Source organism: Protopterus annectens, chromosome 9.part0 (assembly GCF_019279795.1).
Source record: "Protopterus annectens isolate FY-2018-M chromosome 9.part0, PAN1.0, whole genome shotgun sequence".
Taxonomy (NCBI): domain Eukaryota; kingdom Metazoa; phylum Chordata; order Ceratodontiformes; family Protopteridae; genus Protopterus; species Protopterus annectens.
The window spans coordinates 197,832,371-197,847,403 of NC_056743.1; the positions used below are offsets into that span (position 1 = coordinate 197,832,371).

Genomic DNA, 15,033 nt, shown 5'->3' on the forward strand with positions numbered 1-15,033 from the left:
ATGCACTGGGACTAGAAAGACCATTCCAGATACATTTTGTTTCTGCCTGATTGAAACCATGGTAAACCCTGAGTAATACATGTACATTTTTTTTGTCATGGCATGGGAAGGATCACATTTTGTGGCAACTGCAACAACTAGAAAAAAGATGCATCTTACAAGGATGACTATTAATACATTATGACTTTTTTTGAGGTTACATTGCAGCAGAAATTACAGTTCATTGAAGTGATGGAGTAGTGTTTCAAGTGGAAAATAAAGAACAATTTTCCTGCAGTTTAACAGTGTTTATCCAGGAGTCTACCAGGTATTTTTAAAGTGCAACATTGGTGATTTGCAAATGTGAAAAAAAATGACAGTTTTAACTGATAATGGTGTTAGAAACTGAAAATTTTGCCGTTTGCGGTGGGTGGATAACGCAACTCTTTATAGATGTGCAGATCAATAGGAGGAACAGGATAGTCAAGATTTAAGAGGTGGATTGTATGCATGTCTGATAGCTACAAAGAAGCTATTTATGTACATGATTGTCTGAGAACTGTCTGCCACAAACTCTTATAATATTTGAGACTGGTGTCACTTGTCTAGTTAGCATATAATGGACGACACTTTGTGGATTCTGATCAAGCAGCTTTAATATGTACAAACACATCAGGATTGAGGTTTAATAACTTTAACTTAGATAAACTTATAAACAAACTAGCTGTTACACGCATACATGCTCACTCTGGCTGCACTCACAAAATGGCACTGAACCCAGCACATGCTGACTATATATTTATATGCACGTTCAGTCTTTGGAATGCTTCTTAAAGATACAGCACACTTATTCCATTCTACATCCTCCCTCTTTTAGAAATAAATCATGCAGTGTTTGACATTAATCGACATGCAATCAATATAAGTTCTTTGTCATACAATTATACAGAACTAAATACATATACGCAATTATGTCCAGGTTGTTGTGTATTTCTCACTACGTCTGGAAACATGACCAAATCGTGTGACACAGAAATTGGAATCGGATCTAGCAACTGGGACAGTCTCTGCTGAATGAACTTTTGGGACATCAGGAACATCATCTGGACTGGAAGTAGAGGTCAAGAAACCTTCTGCAACAGAACATTGTCTGAATTGCTCTGAGATCTAGAGTTTGTATCACAGGAACAATGCTGCAATATCGATTCTGATACAGGAGGAATATGTCTGCCATTTCTCCTGTAATCCACAATCTCAGATTCTATGAAATAAGATCTCTGCTTGGTACATATACCTGTTTCTTGACCAATCCGGTTGAAACCTTTTACGTTTGTATTCTCACTCTCTCTCTCTCCTTTCAATGGACAAAGAAATCTGCTCGATTTTATCATAGCTGGACTTCTGGATAGTTGAGCTCTAATTGTCCTGTTCTTGGCTTTAGGCCTCAACAAACTGGAACTGAAAGGCAGTGTTGTTCTGGTTTACTTGGATAGAAGTCTCTGAGCAGGTGAGCCAAATATATTGTCACTGGGAATGTTTCTGGGATTAAGTAAATTCAAAAAGAGATTGTTATTGTCATGATTTGACCTCTCAGGTAGTTGCTTTGCACTCTACACTGCACGTTCAGCTAGTCCATTTGACTGTGGATATTCTGGACTGCTAGTAACATGTACAAAGTCCCATTCTTTTGCAAATTTCTGAAACAACTGACTAGTGAATGGAGTACCGTTGTCCGGAATAATTGTGTGGACTACCATGGACTGAGAAATGGCAATAACAGCAGCGGACGTTTGGTAGTAAATCGTTCTCAAACCAGTTTGAGTAAGAGTCTACCAATACTAAGTAATGCTGATTGTTTCACTTGAATATATCAGTGGCTACTGTTGACCAAGTTAGTTCAGGAACTCGACTTAGCTGAAGTGGTTTTCTTTGCAAATGCGGTTTAGTGCTATTGTATACTGAACAAGAAGAAAGTACTTCATCAGTGTCTTTTTTGCTGGAGAAGGTCAAAATACTAGTTCTCTCGCCCTTCTTTTGGTAAATTCGGAACATAGGGGACCACTATGCAAAATCTGGATATACTCATGTAAGGAAGCAGGAACAACAATTTTAGGATCTCTTCCATCAACATTTCATCTCTGTAAGGAAAATAAGTTTGCACTTCAAGTGGTACACTAGATTGCTTTGTCGGCCATCCAAAATTAATGAAAAGTGATTTTGCTTTTGCAAAACCGGATCAGTCTTTGTATGATCTCTCAGCTAATAAAGTTACGCACTTCTATGAAAACAAGCTCAAAATTCTCTGCATGAAGCTGTGCAGTGGTATTTCTGGGCGATCTGGATAAGCTATCGGCCAGATAAAGAAGTTTGCCTTTTGTGTAGACCATTTTGTAGTTGTAGTTTTTGCAATTTGAGCTTCATTCTTTGTAATCTCACTGGAGCTGAGTGTATAGGCTTCTTTAAAATCGTGACTAAAGGTTAGTGATCTGTTTCAGTCTGAATAGTTCGACCATAAATGTAATTATGAAACTTTGAACATGCAAATACTGCTGTCAAAAATTCCTTCTTGATTTGAGCATACTGCATTTCATTTTGGGTAAGACTTCTGGATGCATAGGCTACTGGTCTCCCTTCTTGAAGAATGACTGCACCAAGACCAAATTTTGAAGCATCACACACAAGGTTTACTGGTTTTATTGACATTATAATATCTTAATGTAGATGGGACAAGGGTGGACAGGATTAGGAATAAGTATATTAGAGGGTCAACCCAGGTTGGAAGGTTTGGAGACGAAGCCAATGAGGCACGATTATGTTGGTTTGGACATGTGCTGAGGAGGGATGCTGAGTATATTGGGAAAAAGGATGAAGGTAACAGGAAAAGAGGAAGGCCTAAGATAAGGTTTATGGATGTGGTGAGAGAGGACATGCAGGTGGTTGGTGTGACAGAGCAAGATGCAGAGGACAGGAAGAAATGGAAACGGGTGATCTGCTGTGGCGACCCCTAACGGGAACAGCCGAAAGAAGATGATGATGAATGTAGGTGGGATGGCAATTTTCTGCATAAGATCTTCAAATGCTTTCTGGTGCTGTTCGAACCAAGTCCATGTAACACTTTTGCGCATTAGCAGAGTCAAAGTGCTGGCAACTCACTGAAGTCTGGTATAAGCTTGCCTAAATAGTTGACCATAATCAAAAAACATTGTAGAGCTTGAACATTATCTGGTGCTGGTATCTCAAGAATGGCTACGTGCTTGGACGGGTCTGGTTGCAAGCAGTGCTGGTAAATAAATGACCTACATATCTAACTTCTGGTAGTCTGAATTTGCACTTAAGAGGATTGAGCTTTAAGTTCACTTCACATGCTCTGTCATGCTCTGCTTCACCATTGCCTCCAACCAACAAATCTACTTTTGTGGCACAAGGATAACTTGAAAAAGTTTGCTCCATTGCATAATTTATTCCAAATAGCATCCTGAGAAATCTGTCTCTGCCAAACTGGGTACTGAAAGTAGTCTGTGATGAGGATTTGTGATCAAGCACCACTTGCCAAAATGAACTTTTTGCATCTAAGGCAGAAAAAAACAATGGCATTCAGTATTACGGCTGTGACTTCCTCATCTGTATGCATTGGATGATGCTGTTTCTTCAATGCTTTGTTCAAATCTCTTGGATCAGTACATATTCCAATTTCATCTGAGCCTTTTTTGTGGGCTGCATGGACAACACCCATTTAGTTGCTTCTGTGAATGGACAAATCACATCTCGCTGCACCATTTTATCCAACTGAGCCTTGACTTTGTTCTGCATAGCCATCAGAACTTTTCTTGCTGGTCTGACCACTGGAGTGACCTCTGCGTCTAACTTCACTATACAACTGGAAGTTTGCCCAATCTATCCTCAAACATCAGCATACTCTGAGAAAATAACTTCAGTAAAATTGGAACTAGATGTGCTTATGTGATGAACTACTTCTGTAAAAGAAAACTGATTAATTCTCAAACTGTCTGAGACCCATTAATGACTGCACAGGTCTTCGGGCTACATAGAACAACTAGCTGTAACAGTTCCTTGCCAAATAACATGGAAGCACTACTGAACCCTTGGTTTGAATTTCTTCACCTCCCTAAGCAACAAGTTTCGCACAACTAGTCACATTGAGTTGTTCATTAGCTCTCACTTAAGCAAAAGTATCTGCTGACATAACAGTACACTTTTTGAACCAGTGTCTCCTTTGAGCTCAGTGGATTTACCATTGATCTGGACAGTACAAAACACTTCATTTTTTGTAAATAAATTTACTGCATTAACCTTTTTCACCAATTACAGATGCACATCTAACTAGAGAGTGGACTGCTGCAATTCTACTTGATCAGTTTGCTTTTTTGACTGATCCTTCTTTATATCTGCGACGTTTACTTGATTTACAAAACTTTTGAAAATGGTTCAATTTTTTTACACTTGTGCCATTGCTGACCAAATGCTAATCATCTCTCTCAAGACTCTCATGGTTTGCACCACAATTTCGACGTGTTGCATGCTGTCTACATTTGCTCTGAAGCCTGCTGAAACCATACTGTTATCACTTGCAACATACTTGTGTGCCTTTCTGTAACTTCATGGATTTGGCAAATCTCAATAGCTTTACTGAACTTTAAATCACTGTCACGAAGCAAAATCTTTCTGATGGCAGCACCATTAATACCACACACGAGTCTGTCCTTTATCATCTCCTCTTTTAAATCGCCAAACCTACACATTTCAGCTTTGTTTTTGAGGTCAGTTATATAAGCTGCAAAAGTTTCCCCAGGTTTCTGATTTCTTGTGTAAAACAAATGCCTCTCTAATGTAATATTTTTGTAGGGGTTACACATTTTCCTTAATTTACACTTCAAACGCACTCTGGGTCTTCTCTTGATTCAGCCTATATGACAATATGATGATTTTCACCTTCTCACTCATATACTGCTGGTTCATACACAAATGAATGTGGTCTTTCACTGGTCTCTGACCCAGGTAGTTTTAACAAAATAAATGCCCTGGTGCGTGCATCTTAGAATAAGCTGCTTGTATAAAAATATTATACTCTTGCTCAAATAATCTCCAATTCGCTGCAATATTCTGATCAAATACAAGTGGTGAGGGTTTTCGAAATCCATTTGCCATATTAACGCATACCAGTGAAGGCTTTAGCAAATATGCACTAACACTCGCACCACACACACCAGAAATTTATGCCAGTACTTGTAACTTTGCCCAGTAGCACAACAAGCCTCAGAATAAGTGAACTTTGTGAAATAAGTCTGTTGGGCATTGTACTACTCTTGAAATTGCCGTACTGTAAGATATCACTACTTTAACAGCGTAAGAAACATTTCGAAGTGCACTGTGCAAATGAACTGAGCAGAAGAAGCTTGGAGTAAGAAACATTTAGAAGTAACTGCACTTTGTGACTAAACAGTACACACCACACTGAAACTTCCCAAAAATGGTGGCCCTTTGCTAAATAGCTCTTTACAGTGCAAGAAACGGTGTGCAATGGTGACACTTTGCGAATAGACACACCCAGCACAAGAAACTTTTCGAAATGGCTGTATTTCACCGAAGAGTCTGTGAGCAAAGTGCAACTATTTCGTAAACTTCAGAGTAAATGCACAGTAATAAGCACACACACTAAGCACTTTTACACACTTTGAGATACTTTGAATAACTCTAGTTATGCTCTGAATACAAAACAAAGTAGTAGTCATCCCAAAACACCGCACTTGGCCAAAATATGCAGTTGCCTTGCTTTGCCTTGCTTTACTTATGCTTAATGTGCCCTTTTTTGCCCTTAGTATATTTGTTTTGCTTATGTAATCTCTCTCTGCCCATATGCCCAATGTACTTTTTTTTTTATAAAATAAACTGTTAATGCAAGTTTTTATTACCTTTGGTTCTTTTCTGGCTCTCTTTCGTGCTAGTTTATTTTAGTTTACCTTCACTATTAACTCTGCAACTCGTAGCTCTGTATATCAGTCTCTGGAATCGCTGTTCTGACACCATGTCGCTTGTCTAGTCAGGATACAATAGACGAGACTTCATGGATTCTGTTCAGGCAGCTTTATTATGTACAAACACATCAGGATTGAGGCTTAATAACTTTAACTTATAAACAAACTAGCTATTATACGGACACATGCTCACTCTTTGGCTGCACTCACAAAATTGCACTGAACCCAGCACATGCTGACTGTTTATATGCACGTTCAGTCTTTGGAATGCTTCTTAAAGGTACAGCAGACGTATTCCATTTTATAACTGGCTTTGGATATATTGCTTTTGCTAGACGGCAGTTAGTCTTTGTTGGTCAAATATTGTCAGTTGGGTTAGTTTGTGATAGATTTATAGCCTATTGCTTAATTTAAAAGTTAAGACTATGTCTTGTAATATTTTGCTTGTCCCTTAACAAAAACCCTTACTCTAAAATTTCTAAAAGTACCACTATTCGGGCAAATAATTCCATGTTCTTTAGCAATCGCAAAAAGAGAGAGATTTCCATTTTTTGTGATGTTTTTTTCAATATTAGTGGGATTCAGCATGCACAGGTGATGTGTCAAATGTTTCTGCATGTCAATGAGTACTTAATAGATTATGATCAGTCTATTAGCTCCTCGTTTTGCTGAAAAATATAATGGCCGTACTGATATTTACAAGTGATATATCCTGTGGTAGTGGTGCTGCGGTAGCGTTGTCGCCTCACAGCAAGACGTTGTCCCGTTCGATTCTCAGAGCATCTTCTGTGTGGAGGCATGCATGAATGGGCGTGCTTTCGTTGAAGGTTGTGCATCAGGGCTGGTAACTCGTCACGTAAAAATCCACTACCAAACATTAGCGGACCGGAGTTCTGCTGTGGCGACCCCTAACAGGGATAAGCCGAAAGACACACACTTGATATTTACAAGTGATGGTGTTGGTTAATGTAAGAGCTGGTTTGACCTTGAAACATAAAGGGAACCAATTTTATGACCAAATGTAACACACAACACCAATCCCTCTGGACTTATTTGTAATGCAATTGGAGGTTAGTGATGTTTATTTATTGGTCCCTTTTTAATTATGCGTTAATGGTTTAAGTTAAGTATTTATTCTGACATTTTTTATAGGGAATTGAGGGATGGTCTGATTGGTAGGTCTTTGCGTTGTGATTAATAATGATACTTGCCTACATATTCAAAAGTAAGTAAGTGAAGAGAAAAATGATCTGTGAGGTGAAGTAATTGAGAATTATCAGGCCATATGGAACCAAGTTAGATTTTCATTCTATTTGTAAGTTCTGTGCATTTGAAGAATTTCATAGGGCCCTTGCCTGACAGAGAAATTTTAAATAGTTAATAGTTAATGGAAGTGTATATGTATACTGAATGATTGCTGGAATGAGAGAACCTGGATTAAGATGATATTTTGAAGTCTGTAATTTGTTCCACCAGTACCAGCTTGTTTATATTTTACTGAATGACAGAAAATGCGTGAAGTTTAATGTATTATGTAAATACAGTTAGCTTTATAGGTGTTAAGTTGAGAAGGTGGTTTATTAAATTATATAATTGATGAGCCTGTTGGAAGCAGAAGGGGCATTAGACATGCTGAAAATGAATGTTTTTTGGAGAAGATGCGAATTACTGTATGCAATATTAATTTTGAGTGGTTGTATTTAATAGGTGTTGGAAGGTTTGCTGCCTAAGGTGGAGGAGGCATTAAGGACTATAGAAATTATGGAATGGTTTTGCATTGTTTTTATATGAGAAGGTAAAGATGAGAGATGGTATTTACAGAAGTTAAGGAGTCTAATTGCTGATATTTGACTAATTACGTAGTGTTACCTTCATATCCAAAGTTACACACTGTTGTCATTAAAATTAGGGGTGATAAATGTGGAGTCAGAATATTTGGTATGTCTAGGCTGGAGTTTTGAGGGATAATAAGATGGATAGGAAGTACTATTTTAAGGTCCTGTGTTCTAAAAATGTATGAAATAGTCATGGGAATACATTTCCAGTTGAATTAGATGATGACGTGCATTCTTATACTGCAGAGAAATTGTACAGTAAGTCAGTAAACTTGTATAAAGATAGGGTGCATAGTAAATAAGACATGACTACACGAGAAGTATGTATAATGGGTAGGAGTAAAGTGAAATTTGTTGAAGGTTATGAATAATGGAGGTATGCGTAATCATGTAAGAGGATGGACAGGTGAAGGAGTAATGGGGAGCAAAGCATGTTCTTTTAAAAATACATTGAAGATAAAACCATTACCACATTGACATGCATCATAGATTTATAAATTAATGAACCTTGTGAGTGTAAAGATAAACTACTACCAGATGGCATTAGTGAAAAGCACTGTAGTATACATTTGATTTTATGCAGTTGGGATTGAATAACTGGAATGTGTACGTTTTGGATAGTTTATTATATGCACTGCGTACTATCTTTTCCCATCCCAGGGACATTTTCACATTTTTTTTTTTCATTTTTTGAGATATGTAAAGGCTGGTGAATCAGAATAAGCTTGAGGAGAAATTGTGAATGCAGGCAAAGAAGAATAACTGGCAAGTATAACCTGTTTCATATGGAAATGACTGGTTGAAGTAAAGTTCGTGGAACAGTGTGCTCCTCTCTTTAAAAAGTTATGATATGGAGAGGGATAAAATGTATTGGCACTTCATGCAAAGATGTTTACTTCTGGAAGGGTTGCTCAGTAGAAGAGACCATCTGACTAGTTCCTTTAGAGGCAAAACCGTACAAAGTTACTGAATGGGATGGGAAATGAGTCTTCAAAGCTTTGCTTTTCAGGACCTCAATTTGTAATACCTTTCCTCTTGATGTCTGTTCAATAGAATTAGCATATTTAGAAAGCTGAAAAAATTATGTTCAAGTAGTCTGAATGCCTGGGGTGATGTGGAGGGAAGAATAAAAGCTTGTGTCTTTAAATGTTGATATGAAATGGTTATCACTGTTATTAACTACCCCAGTGACAAAGACTGCTTGATATGACATAATTCACTGTTAACGACCCCAGTGACAAGAAAAGACTACTCAGTGCACTATTTTCCATGAATTTGTGTAATATTTAAAAGTTCTTGCAGAGAGATTTAGGGCATAAGACAAGACTGCCATTTGAAATTGTTCGGCATAATCTGATGGATAAACTCTGCAAGTGATAAATGCCTGTAGTCTCTTCGTATCAATTGGATCAAATCAGCAGTTCAGACAGAAAACTAACTGTAGATGTATAGTAATGAGAGCAAGCTTCATGTTCATATGTAAACTCTCTCTCATAGCTGTAACTTATTCTTTGGATTCACGCCTGGAATAAAATTCTCAGTGGCTGGTACCATGTTGAAGTTAAATTTTTGCTTTTATACGTTTAGAATAATTGCGCCTTTGTAGCTGAATCCTAAAACTATCCATTTTGTTCTTCTAGCAACTGTCAGACCCAAAGATGAGGTGACCCAGAATCGTTTAGCTAAATTTGGTGAATATGTGGCTGAAATCCTTCCGAAGTATGTACAGCAGGTGCAGGTAGGCTGAGTACGCTGAAATAGAATCTTAAGTTTTATTTGCTGATATATTATGTCCTCCTCACTCTCTTTTGTTCTCATTTTTCCTGGTCACTGTTAACCTTCTTGACAGTTTTTCCATTCTGCCATATGCTGCTTCCACTGTTGACACCTAAATGCTTGTCTTAATTTTCCTGTATAGCTGCCTTTCTGGTCCTATTTGTTTGTTTAATCATTTCTGTTCCCCCAAAATAAATGAGATTTAATTTACTGTGGGCAAGTAAGTGCTGTTTTGACACACTTGGTTCCCTTTTGGGCACTTCTATGTCTACTGTTGCTCCCATCCATTTCTGATAATTTCCTCTTGAAGTTTAGCCAGAAGACTGGTCAGATTTCATGTCTTTTACTGTTTGTGTTACAGGAGACCCTAAGCTATCTGTTCTCCTATGGTCGCATGCATCATAACCCAGCTCCTTCAAATAATTTTTAAAATGTTAGTTAACTGGTAAGTAAATTGGTTTGTCTCTGACCCTTTTCAGGAGTTTGTGTGGTCCCCATGGGAAGCGTATATGTAGTGTATTTTTTGAGTAGCCAATCTTCCAGTGCATTTTGGATATGTAAGAGGAAACCTTAATTGCCTGTCAAAAAATGGAGACTTCATATAGACAGTGACCAGTGGTTAGAACTGAAATCTGGACCTTGAAGCCTTGAGGCAGAAGATTTTTTAATTCTGGCATTATGCTGTCTGTTTGCCAAGTAGCACCAAGTATTTCTCTTGAGCAATGGCAGCATAAAAAACAAAATCCCTAAACTACAGATTAAATCTTTTGTACAATGTGAATTTCTTAGCTGCTGTTGAGATTTTGCTTGAGCCTCATATTTCCGATTTTTAAGGTTCGGACCTAGAGCTGTGTGCACAGAGCTCCCGAAGAATTCAGAGAATTGTGATTGTTTTTCTCTGCTTTGGATGTTATTGATGTGATAAAGCCACTGGACACTAGTGGCAGAAAAACATTGAGTGGGGTTGTGTGGCAGTCAAACATTGTTCTGTCACACACGCTACTAAGTTAGGTTTAGGAATACAATTCCAAGCTGTTTCTCCTTGGTGATGTTTGTAGATCAGATTATTACTAAATGTATAGTCCATTATGTGTTTGTATCTAATGTATTTTTATAAAAATGTCTTTTTAATCTCTCAGGGTTTTTATTACTTGTTTTTCCACTGTCACATCACACCCTTCTTTTACTACAGGTATTTTTTTTTTAATCTTATAGTTGTCATATGCTTTTCTCAAAATAAAAAAAAAATCTGAAACTTCTTTTTAATATCAACGGCATTAATGTCAAAAAAGATATCAGACTCTATTTTTTTTTTTTTTTTTTTTTTTTGCACGATGTATGTTAAATTTTCTCATCCTCATTCATACTGCCTTATAGTACTGCACTAGCCTGCAAATCCAGCTTTATTGTTTTCAGTTACTTCAGTCTTATTTTTACTGATACTGCCCTGTCTTCCCTAGTTATCTCGGGTAAATCCCTCAAGTGATTAAGCTTCCCATTAAGGTTGTCAGGCTTTTGAATACAAGTGTACAATATAACTGAGTTCTTCCTATTTTCTTCTTGCATATTGAAGTTGTATCTGGCATGGCTGACTTCCTGAGTAACGCCACAAGTTTGCTGTAGGTGATACATTTCTGTATAAATGCTCTTTTCCCCATCCCAATTGTTTTTCTGTTTGTCACTCCTGAGTTTTGTGGCAGTCTTTTGTTTGTACCTGAATAATACTGGATGATGGCATGTACTCCTTGTCAATAACACCATTGGTTCCTTTAATGGAATCCTAGACTGTCTGACACCACTACAGTGGGTGTACTTTATGCTTGACTTTCACAGATTTTCACACACAGTATTTTCAAACCACTGAACAGTGTAAGGTGCTGTATGTTGTAAATCTTGACACACTTTCTGGCTGACTTGATTAAAGTGGACATAAAAGAAGGAAAAAAAAAACAATAGCAAATGTTAACTGGGCCAGGAGACTCACTTCTGAATAAGTAAACCTGCAGTGGATATAAAAAGTGTACACACCCTTGTTAAAATGCCAGGGTTTTTGCGTTTTATAAACAAATGCTACCACAATAAATCATTACAAAAATTTTCCCACCTTGTGTGACCTATAAACCTGTACAATTCAATTGAAAAACAAACAAATCTGTTAGGGGAAAAATATAAAATGTACAGTAAGCTGGTTGCAAAAGTGTGCACACCCTTAAAACCAAATTCTTTGTTAAAGCACCTTTTGATTTAATTACAACATTCAGCCTTTCTTGGGTAGGAGTCTATCAGCATGGCACATTTTGACTTGCAAAAGCGCTCCAAATCTGTCAGATTGCGAGGACATCTCTTGTGCACAGCCCTCTTCAGGTCATCCCACACATTTTCTATTGGATTTAGACCTGGGCTCTGGCTGGGCCATTCCAGTACTTCAATTTTCTTCTGGTGAAGCCATTCTTTTGTTGATTAGGATGTATGCTTTGGGGTCATTGTCGTGTTGAAAGGTGAAATTCCTCTTCATCTTCAGCTTTCTACAGATGCCTGAAGGTTTTGGGCCTAAAGTGACTGGTACTTGGAACTGTTCATAATTCCCTCCACCTTAACTAAAGCCCCAGTTCCAGCTGAAGAAAAGCAACCCCAAAGTATGATATTGCCACCAAGATGCTTCACTGTGGAAATGGTGTTCTTTTGGTGATGCAAAGTGTTTTTGCACCAAACGTACCTTTTGGAATTGTGGACAAAAGTTCAGCTTTGGTCTCATCATACCATAACAGTTTTTCCCACATACTTTTGGGAGTCTTGATGTATTGTTTTGCAAATTTTAGCCAGGTATGGATCTGTGTAAGAAAAGGCTTCTGTCTTCCAACCCTACTCCATAGGCCAGACATATGGAGAATACGGGAGATTGTTGTCATGTAGTACACAACCAGCACTTGCTAGAAATTCCTACAGCTACTCCAGTGTTTCTGTAGGTCTCTTGGCAGCCTCCCTGACCAGTTTTCGTCTTTTTTCATCAGTTTTGGAGAGATGTCCAGTTCTTTGCAACGTCACTGTTGTCCCTTATTTTCTCCACTTTTTGATAACTGTCTTCACTGTGTTCCATGGTATATCCAATGTTTTGAAAATTTTTTGTACCCTTCTCCTGACTCTGATACCTTTCAACAATGGGATCCCTTTGATGCTTTGTAAGCTGTCTGCGAACCATGGCTTTTGCTGTAGCAGGCAACTGAGTAAATGTCAGGAAAATCCTGCTAGGAAAGCTGAACTTTATTTGGGGTTAATAAGAGTCTCTCTAATTGATGGCAGGTGTGTACCCAAGAAGACTGAATGCTGTAATTAAATCAAAAGGTGCTTCAACAAAGTATTGGTTTAAAGGTGTGCACACTTATGCAACCAGCTTATTGTACGTTTTTTATTTTTTATATATTTTCCCCTAACAGATGTGTTTCTTTTTCAATTGAATGGTACAGGTTATAGGTCACGTTAAAGGTGGGAAAAGTTTTTAAATGATTTATTGTGGTCTCTCTTTTTTTTTTTTTTTTTTTTTTTTTTTATTATATCACAAAAACCTGGCATTTTAACAGGGGTGTGTACATCTTTTATATCCACTGTATTTTCTTTGTAATTCTGAAACAATCACTCCATCTTTGAGAGAATTGCGCTGGCTATGCTAACTTCCCCATAACGACTAACAAATTTGTTATAGTGGATTGCCTGTGATGTGTCCCTGGCTGAGTGCATCATAGCTCTCAACTATCCAGATTTTCACAGAATGTCCAGATTTTTACATCCATATGTTTGGTCTGTTCCTCAAGAAGTTTGTAGTTTTCTGGCAAATCATTGAGGAATGAAGTCTGTAAATAATGACAGACATTTTAATTTCAGACTTTGTATCCTTCAGCAACTATATGCCAATGCAAAACCTGTTAATTTAGCAACTTTCTAAGTTTATAAGAGCTGTATTTAAAATCTGTCCCTGTTTTTGGGCCTTTGTCCCTCCCATTATTTTTTATTTTGTCCCGATTTCTTGCCATGAGAGGTTGAGAAGTATGAAGCGCATTGTCTCCATCATTTAGAAGTTGGCCTCCATTTTTCAAGCTCTCATACATCAAGAATATCCTTGTATCCATTTCACTGTAGGCCTTTGTTTACACGAGTGTGTGTATTCCTAGATCCCTATAGTTTTTTGCTACTCGCATTTTTCCTCTGTCCTTGCTGTCATTGAATTCTTGCATTCATATTCTTGTACATCAGCAGCACAGTAATTGCCCACATGGTCCTCTGGTTACCAGTCAAGGCCGCCACTGGTGTTGTCTGTATTGTCTCTGGGAATAACACAAGTATAATGTTGATCTCTCCCAGCTATGCAAAGAATAAGGACGAAGGTGTTGGCCTGTTCAACAAAGAGAATAGCAGTCAAGCTCTCTCATTGTGGAGGCCTGTAGGATGACCTTGCAGCCTTGGATACAAGTTGTAGCGTTATCACAAGGACTGAACCATTTGGAGATCAGGGCAAGATGTGACCTTGCTTGAGGTACAGTGTTTGATCAGCTGACTGAACTCTGCAAGTGCTGAGTTTAGTCTTAACTAGTAACTGCTTGTGCTCACGTCCATCCTCTGCTTCGATGGAGGTTGAGAGGATTGGGGGTGATCCACCTTTAGGCTCCCATCTTGGCAATATGCCCTGTCTCAGATTATTATCTCTGTGTGCTTTGATCAGCCTAATTTCCACAGTTACATTTTTTGAGTAATTTTATCATGAATTTGTGAAATTCAAGATTGAGAACTGTCCTTGTGGGATAGACTTCTAGGCTTGGTAAAGCTGGCAAGTGCCAGTTCATAAAGATTCATTCCGCTATCATCCACCAGTGCTCATGTGACAGAACTGAGGCATTAAATAAATGTTTATGGTGTGGATGCATTCAAGTGTGGTAGTCCACTGTTAGGGAGTTTGTTCTGAGCTGACAGCCACCCCACTGTTGCCCTATCCACAGTTTATCAGATGAGCCTATGTTTCTGGTCCCCCAGTATTGTCACTCATGCACTTGTGTGTGGCATACCGTTTGTAGACTTAGTCCTCCACATAGTGGGTGACTACTTCCTCCATGTCTGCTTCTTAAGATGAGTCTGAGATTCCCATGGCAAGTGTCTCCAAGGTGGGCTCACTTGAATCCACTCCTCCATCTGAAGGTCTTTTGGATACTCTATCCTCTCTGAAGAGGACCAAAGGTGTATGCAGATCAAATTGTACTGGCTTTGAGCCCCTTTTGTCTTCTCTTACAGTATGTTTGAGTTTTTTGAAAAGAAAGCTGGGGAGTCCTAGGTTATCTTGTTCTGTGGCCAGTGATGTGGGATGCCATCACCAGTTTTACAACTTCTACCCCCCCAGAAGGTTGGCTGCAGCTTGGAAAAATGAAAGAGTGGGCAGAATGTCTTTGGGCAGGCATGGTCTCCAG

At 38.3% G+C, this 15,033-nt stretch overlaps 1 protein-coding gene across 1 annotated transcript in view; it reads left to right on the plus strand.

Annotated features, from left to right (window-relative positions):
• NDUFS3 (NADH:ubiquinone oxidoreductase core subunit S3) overlaps window positions 1-15,033 on the plus strand; it is a 370,028-nt gene that overhangs the window by 38,537 nt on the left and 316,458 nt on the right. The window contains exon 3 of the mRNA XM_044082739.1: window positions 9,448-9,545. Within this exon, the coding sequence (XP_043938674.1) occupies window positions 9,448-9,545 (98 nt within the window). The remainder of the gene's footprint in view (window positions 1-9,447; window positions 9,546-15,033) is intronic.